This window comes from Thalassophryne amazonica, chromosome 16, assembly GCF_902500255.1.
Source record: "Thalassophryne amazonica chromosome 16, fThaAma1.1, whole genome shotgun sequence".
NCBI lineage: Eukaryota > Metazoa > Chordata > Actinopteri > Batrachoidiformes > Batrachoididae > Thalassophryne > Thalassophryne amazonica.
Window position 1 is genome coordinate 2,721,068 of NC_047118.1, and position 10,718 is coordinate 2,731,785.

The 10,718-nt window shown below is 44.0% G+C and overlaps 1 protein-coding gene across 1 annotated transcript in view; it reads right to left on the minus strand.

Moving 5' to 3' along the window:
* Positions 1 to 8,075, minus strand: part of grna (granulin a) — a 34,490-nt gene extending 26,415 nt beyond the window's left edge. The window contains exon 1 of the mRNA XM_034190909.1: positions 7,859 to 8,075. Coding sequence (XP_034046800.1) covers positions 7,859 to 8,005 — 147 coding nt within the window. The 5' untranslated portion in view covers positions 8,006 to 8,075. The remainder of the gene's footprint in view (positions 1 to 7,858) is intronic.
* Positions 8,076 to 10,718: the final 2,643 nt, after the last annotated feature.

Here is a 10,718-nt window from a genome sequence, read left to right on the forward strand (position 1 = left end):
ATACACTAGGTCTGTTAGAAAAGTAACGGACCTTTTTATTTTATGCAAAAAAATATATGGATTTGATTCATATGTTTTTGTGCAGCCTTTCTTATGGCTGACATGCACGTCTTTGCCAAGAGGTGGCACTATTGTTAAAGTTGTTCTGAATTTGAGTTTGAAGTTTGCCACCATTGGGCTTCCGTAGTTGGTTAGACTTGAGAGCTGAAGCAGCAGACTAAAGTAACACAGCAGCTTTACCTTGTTTCCACAGAGTTTTGGAAATATATGTCTGTGAGTATGACTACATGTGTTGTTTTATGCCAAATATGTTTAGTTAAAGGTCATTTTATAAAGATAAAATTATTTTGGTCACAATTCTAATTTCTGTTAACCCGTCTATGGCATTTCCCACTATGTGTTAGCATCAAGCTAAGAAGATGTGCTATTAATATTTAAGTGCTTGCAGCAATAATGCTAGCCACATTTAGGAGCATTTTAAGCACTGTGTTATATCTGTATACATGACTGAACACACCTGTGCAACTAAAAATATTTTATTTTAATACATTTATTTTTGTGTATTTTAGTTTTACAGTACCTTCAACTGTGAGGCAAGAATTAAACAGGCTGAACCTGGAAGACTTTGTCTCTCATTTGGAGAACTGTTTACCTGTCTGCCAAACTAAACACTTACATTCAGGGAGGGCAGAACAGTAAAAAGACATCCTTCTCATCACACTCTGCTGGAAAACAGACAGTCTAATCTACAGTTGCAAGTGTTGAGCAACAGAGAAGACTCAAACATGGCAACTCCTACAGAGAAAGACAATGAAGACGCACTGGAAACTAGATCAAGAATATCTCGTTCCTTACGTTCCAGCCAGCGTACTTCATCATCCATTGCTGTCGCCAGGGCACGAGCGAAAGCCGACGTTGCTAGAGTAAAACTCTCCTTTGCACAAAAGGAAGCAGACATCTTGAAACAACAAGCTGAACAGCTTAAAAAGAAAGCTGACCTAGATGCCGACCTACACGTACTCAAGTCAGAGAAAGAAGCTGCGGCAGCACTAGCTGAGGCTCAAGCTTGGGACGAATCCACACAGGAAAGTGGAACCCCACAACAGCCCCAACTGGTCCGAATGCCAACTATGGATCCAGCCCAATGAACTCAAGACTATGTGCAGCAACTCACAGAGTCAAACAATGATCTGCAAACTCTATGTGTAGGTCTGCCCGACCCCACATCTTCATCAGTTTCACAGCCAGCAATGGACACCGGTGATGCAATACTCAAAGAACCAAGTGGTCACCAACACAGTGTAAACAGTGAGGACTATAAACCCTTGCCATTTCTATCTGCTACCCCAGCACATGGAACTGGGATGGTCACACCACAGCATTGCCATGCTGTCAACCCAAAGAGAGAGCCTACCATCTGGAATAATGATCAGTATGGAGGGAATCCAGTCAACTATAATAGTCCACTTTATTATTCTCAGCCCAATGTATCAACATCCAAGCCTCCAGACGTTCGCCCTACAGACACCTCAGGCCTAGCAAACTACCTGATGCGGAGAGAGATGGTCAGTTCTGGGTCATTACATTTTGATGACCAACCTGAGAATTATTGGGCTTGGAAAGCGTCTTTCCAGAGTGCAGTTTCGGATCTGAATCTGTCACCACAAGAAGAACTAGATTTGCTTGCAAAATGGCTTGGACCAACATCAGCCGCACAAGCAAGGAGAATCAGAGTGGCCTACATTAACAACCCTAGAGCAGGGCTCCAAACGGTGTGGCAGAGACTAGAAGAGTGTTTTGGTGCACCTGAGATCATAAAACATGCATTGTTAAAAAAAAGTTGAGTACTTCCCAAGGATAGCAAGCAGAGAAAACCAGCGTCTGAGACAGCTGGGAGATCTTCTTTTGGAACTGCAAGCAGCAAAGCAGAATGGCTATCTCCCTGGCCTTTCCCATTTTGATACAGCACGTGGTGTTAATCCTATTTTGATTAAACTTCCATTCAACCTTCAAGAGAAGTGGGTTACAGTTGCTTCAAGGTTTAAGAGAGACAGTGGTGTGTCCTATCCTCCATTTTCATTTTTTGTTAGCTTCATTAGTGAGGAAGCTAAGATTCGCAACGACCCTAGCTTTGCCTGTGTCACCACCTTTAACCCTAGAACTGAAAAACAAACAGTGCAAAAGCAGAAATACCAGCCGTCAATCTCTGTCAGAAAAACAGAGGTGTCACAAACACCCGGAGCTGGTAAAAATGCTCCCACAGACAGGAGCATCGTGGACCCTGATAAACGGTGTCCACTACATGGTAAGCCACATCCACTTGAGAAAGTGTCGCCTGTTCAGGAGCAAGTCCTTGGTAGAAAGAAAAGCTCTCTTGAAAGACAAAGACATCTGTTTTAGATGCTGTTCTTCCACTCATCACATGGCCAAAGACTGTACTAAGAGAATACAGTGCAGTGAGTGTGGAAGCGAAACTCACACCACAGCACTACATCCACAACCTTTTCCGTTAAAGCCAGAAAGCTCTGCTCCCACTGAAGATCATGGTGGGGGGCAAGAGGAGGCAGCTCCAACTGCTGTAACATCAAAGTGTACTGAAATATGTGGAAACTCAGCCAGTTCCAGATCGTGCTCCAAGATTTGTATGGTCAAAGTGTATCCTGCCAATCAGCCAGAAAGAGCAGTAAAGATGTATGCTGTTCTTGATGAACAAAGTAACCGTTCACTAGTAAAAACAAACTTTTTTGACCTTTTCAATACCGATGGACATGTAGAACCATATACCTTGAAGACATGTTCGGGCATTACGGAGGTGGCAGGAAGACGTGCAAACAACTTCATGGTCGAGTCTCTAGATAGTACAACTCGACTCTCCCTTCCTCCTCTCATCGAGTGCGATATGATTCCTGACGATCGAACAGAAATTCCATCACCCGAAGTCGCTCATCATTATCCCCACCTTAAGACTCTAGTAGGCAAAATTCCAGAAATCGATCCAGATGCCGAGATTCTCCTCCTTCTCGGCAGAGACATTCTCTGTGTACACAGGGTCAGAGAACAGTACAATGGACTGCAGAATGAACCATATGCTCAACATCTTGACCTTGGGTGGGTTGTAGTCGGAGAGGTGTGTCTTGGAGCAGCACGCAAATCGGCCAACATTAGTGTCTATAAGACCAACATCCTACAAAATGGACAAGCTTCACTCTTGGGTCCATGCAAAAGCAACATTCAGGTCAAAGAGAGACTCAGTTGCCACACTCCAAACCTGAGTCTTCAAAACGCCACGAACCATGTAGTGAGAAAAACTGAAGATCTTGGCAGTCAAGTGTTTCAGAGAACACAGTATGATGATCAACCCGCTCTGTCAGTTGAAGATGAGATTTTCCTAGAAACACTTGAGCGACAAGTCTATAAAGGTGAGACAAACACTTGGGTTGCCCCCTTACCTTTTCAGTCACCACGGAACCAACTCCCAAACAACAGAACTCAAGCCGCAAAACGTTTGTCGTCCCTACGTCGCACTCTAGACAAGAAACCACAGATGAGAAAAGATTTCATCAACTTCATGCAAAATATGTTTAATGCCAAACAGGCAGAGCCAGCCCCACCACTAAAAGGCGACCAAGAGTGTTAGTATCTACCATTGTTTAGTGTTTACCACCCTCGCAAACCAGAGCAGATAAGAGTAGTGTTTGACTCCAGTGCCAAACATGAAGGAGTTTCTCTTAACGACATACTCTTGAGTGGTCCTGATCTGAACAATACCCTTATTGGGGTTCTGATCCGTTTTCGCAAAGAACCAATCGCAGTTACAACAGATGTGCAACAGATGTTTTATTGTTTCACAGTCTGTGAGGAACATAGAGATTTTTTAAGGTTCTTGTGGTATGAAGACAATGACTTGCAGAAACCAGTGAGAGAGTTTCGCATGACAGTGCATGTATTTGGCAACAGTCCATCGCCAGCAGTTGCCATTTACTGCCTACGATGAGCTGCTTTGGAGGCAGCTGAGTCCAATGCTAATGCAAGAGAGTTTGTCATGCGCAATTTTTATGTGGCTGATGGACTTGCATCATTTCCCAATGAAACAGAGGCCATCAAAACTCTGCAAATGTCCAAAAAAATTCTAGCCGAGTCAAACATCAGATTGCACAAAATAGCATCGAACAGCAACATTGTCATACAAGCATTCCCTACAGAAGACAGAGCTAAGGATGTGAAGGACTTGAATTTGGGAGGGGAATCACTGTCCCTTCAAAGGAATCTAGGCCTCAGCTGGAACCTTGAGACAGACTGCTTTACTTTTCGTGTCTCCCAACAGGAGAAACCTCTGACCAAGAGAGGTATTCTCTCTACGGTGAACAGTCTTTTTGACCCTTTAGGATTTGTGGCACCAGTCACTGTGGGAGGAAGGAACATAATGAGGGAGCTTTCGGTCGAACAGTATGACTGGGACACTCCACTCTCAACAATAAAACGGGAACAATGGAAACTCTGGAGAGATGCCATGAAAGAACTGGAACAACTTGATATCCCAAGACCTTATGTTGCTGTTTCACTGGCCACACAGACACAGTACAGGGAACTTTGTGTATTTTCAGATGTATCCACCATTGCTATAGCTGCTGTAGCCTATTTGAAAACCATCTCCACAACGGGGAATGCCATGTAGGATTTGTCATGGCAGAGTCCAAGCTAGCTCCACGTCCTGCTCCCACAGTTCCTCGCCTTGAACTTTGTGCCGCCGTCTTGGCAGTTGAGTTGGCAGACTTCATTAAAGGTGAAACAGACATCAACATACACTCTGTGAAATTCTACACAGACAGCAAAATCGTGTTGGGCTACATTAATAACACCTCGCGCAGATTTTACGTCTATGTGTCTAACCGAATCACACAGATCAGGAAGACATCCATGCCAGTGGCATTATATCAACACTGAAGAAAATCCTGCAGACTATGGAACACGACCAGTAGCTGCAGCAGCGCTCAAAAGCACCAACTGGTTTTCTGGGCCATCATTCCTGTCAAAACCTCAGCAAGAGCACACTACACAGACTGACAACTTTGAGCTAGTACATCCGGACATGGATCAAGAAATCCGTCCTGAGGTAACAGTCATCAGTACTAAGGTGACCAAAGGCCTGCTTGGATCCCATAGGTTTGAGAGATTCTCCACGTGGAAGTCATTAATGCGATCACTCTCCACACTAGTCTTGAAAGCCAGAAGTGCAAAGCATCCCAACAGTGATAGCACTAGAGGAAATGAAAGAGCCCAGGCAATGATTGTGATTATCAGGGCTATACAGCAAGACGTTTTCACTAAGGAAGTCCAGTGTCTTTCCAAACAACAACAGATCCCAAGACACAGCCCTCTTTTGAAGTTGGCCCCATTTCTAGATAACGATGGATTGTTAAGAGTTGGTGGTCGCATAACCTCGACAGACATGTCTTTCGACGATAAGCACCCACTCATCATTCCCAAGTCCCACATTGCTATACTGTTAGTGAAACATTATCACGAACAAGTTGCACATCAGGGGCGTCACTTTACAGAGGGCGCTATAAGATCAGCTGGACTATGGCTAATTGGGGGAAAGAAACTTGTTTGTAGTGTGATACATAAGTGTGTCATTTGTAAAAAATTGAGAGGGAAGCTGGAAGAACAAAGGATGGCAGACTTGCCAACAGACAGATTGTCGTTGGAACCACCTTTCTTACATGTTGGGGTAGACATCTTTGGCCCATGGATGGTGACCTCTCGGAGAACAAGAGGAGGCTACGCGGAAAGCAAACGGTGGGCAGCCATATTCACTTGCTTGAGCACCAGAGCGGTCCACATTGAGGTTATTGAGACATTGACCACTGCAAGCTTTATTAATGGCCTCAGACGTTTTATGGCCATTAGAGGACCTATAAAAACGCTCCGATCAGATCAAGGTACAAATTTTATTGGAGCCTGTAAAGAGCTCAACCTCAACTCAGAGGATACTGAGCTAGGGGCATACCTTCAGGACAACAAATGCTCCTGGATTTTCAACCCTCCCCACTCTTCCCACATGGGTGGAGTGTGGGAGAGGATGATTGGCATTGCACGACGCATTCTGGATGCCCTTCTTCTCAAGACTAACAGATCTCATCTGACACATGAGATACTTACCACTCTGATGGTAGAGGTCACCGCCATCATGAACTCCAGACCATCGGTTCCAGTATCTTCCGACCCGGAAGCTCCTGCAGTTCTCACTCCGTCAATGTTGTTGACACAAAAAACTGATACACTGTCTGCACCTGTAGGGGATTTTGATGTTAATGACCTCTCCAACAAGCACTGGAAAAGGGTTCAAGGCCTTACCAACGAATTTTGGAAGAAGTGGAGGCAGGAATACTTGATGACACTTCAACCGAGGAAAAAGTGGAATTCAGAGAGACGTAACCTGCAGGTGGGAGATGTCGTACTGCTAAAGGACTCACAGGTTAAACGGACTGAATGGCCCACTGGACTTGTAGTCAAGACGCTACCTGGTCAAGATACCAGGGTGCGTAAAGTGGAAGTTAAGGTAGTCAAGAAGGGCACTCCTAAAGTGTATTCGCGACCTGTTTCAGAGGTCATCTTACTCTTTCATAAGGATGGTGAGTAGTGGTATAAACTATTATACCAGGTGGGGAGTGTGCAGCCTTTCTTATGGCTGACATGCACGTTTTTGCCAAGAGGTGGCTCTATTGTTAAAATTGTTCTGAATTTGAGTTTGACGTTTGCCACCATTGGGCTTCCGTAGTTGGTTGGGACATGCTTATCTCGGCTTTCAGTGGCTTACCAGTCAAACGAGTATAAGAGAAATTGTGGAGAGCTGGGCATGTCCCAACTTGTCCTCTGACACTCCAAAACGGAGGTGTTCTTTGTCTCGCTCCATCAGTGAATCCATCGTGACGCACGAAGCCTCCGCGCGGCTTTCCATGACAAAATCTCTTGTTTAAAGTGAAATCTGCCGGAAAATGGCTGATGTCCAGCTCTTGTGATAACCAGAGAAATTGCACACGATGGTCCCGGAGCCATACAGCTATCCGTTTAGAAATGAAATGGTGTTTTCTGCCTGTCGATCGTGGCTCGGAGCGCGGCGCACCGTGCACCATCGTGGGCCATCCTTAAAGCGGTAGTAACACTCCTTAATCTCTGTGAAGCCCAAAAAATTTTCACTGAAAGCCAAATGAATTTTCTGAATGGTTTCCAGCTGCCTGTCTCTAACAGTTTCTGAAAAAAGTCTGATGGAGCAAAGCCCAAATCATTCCGCCATTTCCCTGACAATAAAAATCCGACGAGGGGGGTGGACCAGTGCTCACTCAAAGCCTGCCCACAGGCGAATGACGCAACCGACAGGCGTGAAAAAACTCACGCATGCGCACGAAGGTTCAAGCTTGGCTGACGTAAAAACAAATGAATCAAATCCATATATTTTTTGCATAAAATAAAAAGAGGTATATACACACACACATATATATATATATATATACACACACACACACACACACACATTTTTGGTTTCAAATAGGAAATATACCAGAAGCCCTGAAATGCTCACATTGGCTGCTAGCTGGCAAAAAAGCTGTTCAAATGTGTGGGAAGGTCTCAACTGTTTATTCATTTGAGAAGTTAACTTTTGGCCAAAATGAGATGGGCTGACAGAAAAAAAAAAAATCAACTCACAGTTGTGTCTCTGACCTTATGGACAACTTAGCTGTCTTTAAGAAACTAAATGATTAATGAATTTGTAAAACAGGTTAATCATGATTGGCTTTGTGCAGGTGGAGTCTTAGTTCAAGTATTTTTGGTCGTTTCAGAGTGCAGGGTAACATGCCTGATGAAACGGGCAGCACTGGTATCCGTTTGCTGGGTCGCTGCAGCACGTTTGTCCGTTTTTGCACCTTCCTCCATCTGGACAGTCGTGGGCACCAACCAGGACCAGCAGAGAGCAACAGATCACAGCCCGCCTCAGCATCTGCATGCACAGCACAAAGTGACAGGTGAGGGTGCAGCAGGGACATGCACATACACTTCTGATAAAACGCTGCAGAAATGTGCTGAGTTTGATTGGAAAATATGAAAAGTACGAGGGTAGGCTGAAAAGTTCTAAGGCTCACTATGATACAGTTAATGCATTAACTGTATCATTTACATGAACAAATTAGATAAATATGATTCAAACCACCGCAGCACAGTGCCTTTAATACCTATGGCATGCTCTAATCTCTGTAATTTTATGATCAACAGTATCAAAAGCAGCACTGAGGTCTAACAGAACAAGCACAGAGATGAGTCCACTGTCTGAGGCCATAAGAAGATCATTTGTAACCTTCACTAATGCTGTTTCTGTACTATGATGAATTCTAAAACCTGACTGAAACTCTTCAAATAGACCATTCCTCTGCAGATGATCAGTTAGCTGTTTTACAACTACCCTTTCAAGAATTTTTGAGAGAAAAGGAAGGTTGGAGATTGGCCTATAATTACCTAAGATAGCTGGGTCAAGTGATGGCTTTTTAAGTAATGGTTTAATTACTGCCACCTTAAAAGCCTGTGGTACATAGCCAACTAATAAAGATAGATTGATCATATTTAAGATCGAAGCATTAATTAATGGTAGGGCTTCCTTGAGCAGCCTGGTAGGAATGGGGTCTAATAGACATGTTGATGATGTGGAGGAAGTGAAGTAGGAAGTAGTTTGGAGGAAGTATGTCTTTGGGATGGTTATGAGTAATTTTTTCTCTAATAGTTAAAATTTTAATAGCAAAGAAAGTCATGAAGTCATTACTAGTTAAAGTTAAAGGAATACTCGGCTCAATAGAGCTCTGACTCTGTCAGCCTGGCTACAGTGCTGAAAAGAAACCTGGGGTTGTTCTTATTTTCTTCAATTAGTGATGAGTAGTAAGATGTCCTAGCTTTACGGAGGGCTTTTTTATAGAGCAACAGACTCTTTTTCCAGGCTAAGTGAAGATCTTCTAAATTAGTGAGACGCCATTTCCTCTCCAACTTACCTAAACCTAGTTACAGCGCTTTCCGAAAGACTTCTACTGTAAATGAACGCACCAAATTCATCTAAGAATTGAGAATATGGGCCAGGAGGGCTATATACAGTGACAAAGTAATATGACTTATTTTTATTCTTCTGACCTTGGCAATGTGTAATATCCTGAGCAGAGCAGAGAATCAGATGCTCAAACGAGTGATATCTGTAACCCCCAACAGCTAATAACCTAAACCTAGATTTATAAATAAGAGCAACACCCCCGCCTTACTTCGCATCACGAGGGAAGTGACTAAATGTATATGCTGGTGGGCAGGCCTCATTTAAGGGGAGGACAGCTGTAGGTTTAAGCCAGGTTTCACATAGCCCAATCATATCTAAGTGATGATCAATAATTAGATCATTGATCAACAATGATTTTGAGGACAGTGATCTTATGTTAATGAGACCCAGTCTAAGGACCTCAGTGGGGTTGACAGTTGAACTGTTTGGGTTTAGGGGTGGTTCCAGAGTAGCATATATAAGATGCCTAGAAGTAGGTTTAGGTTTAAGACATTCCACGTGCGTTGTAGGTAGCAGACACGAAATCTTTGCTATTGCTGGAACAACCACTGGGCCATCCTCAATTTCAACATCATCCAATATAGTAATGGGTATTAAGTTTGGAAAGCATACCCTTCTATGATTTTTATGGACACGACTACGGAAGCAGGCCACAGTCTCAACTTGTTGAAATTCCCTCCCTGGCAAATAAACTGCACTATCACCATAGTGGATTTTCTACACTAAATTCCCCGCTAATGGATTCCACATCCACATTTGTCATAAGCCTTGCAGGGTCTCTAATCACCTGCTCCGTGGCCTGCTGTAGATTCCTAATGGTACCCTCCCTGTAGAGCTCTATCTATGAGACAAGATCAGACAAGATCTTGTCTCAGACAAGATGGCGGCGCCTTCCCCAGTAGGATGGAGGCTGTCCGGCATCCAGCCACGGTGGCCCCAGAATGAAGGCCAGTTATCAATAAAGCTAAAGCCTTGCTGTCTACAAAACTGCGCCAGCCACCTATTTAACGATGTCAGCCTGCTAAACGCCTCATCAGTACCCTGGGAGGGGAGGGGACCAGAGACTATTAATCGATGCCGACACATCTTTCTGGCAAGGTTACAAGTCCTCTCTATGTTCATTTTTGTGACCTCTGAGTGCTTCATCCTGATATCACAAAACCCTTTCTGCAGGGTTGTGGGGTGACCCTGACAACAGCTGTCACACAATTAGGATATAGTGGTTAAAGGACAGTCTGCCATTACTGATTTTTGGCCCCAATTGGCCTGGTTGATTAAAATAGCAGCCAAAATTCATATTTGTTACCACTCTATGACAACCTACCCGAACCCTACAAATAAGTATAACTAATGATTGACGGGTTTTAGTGGTTAGTGTTGAGTACACCCAAGTATGGGTGGGTCCCAGTGTGTGCTACACAAACATGTGCCGGAACCAGCATGAGGACCGTCTTATTATTAAATTTGCTGATGACTCAGTCATTGTGTTATTGCTTTTTCAGGGAAACAAGTGTAACGGAGGCCAGCAGGTGTCGCTGTGCAGATGTAGTTAGTAAACCTCACTCCCAACAGCTCAAAAGGATTCTCTGGTCACAAGACCAGAGCCCTGAGTTTTGGCCTTCTGGTTAGA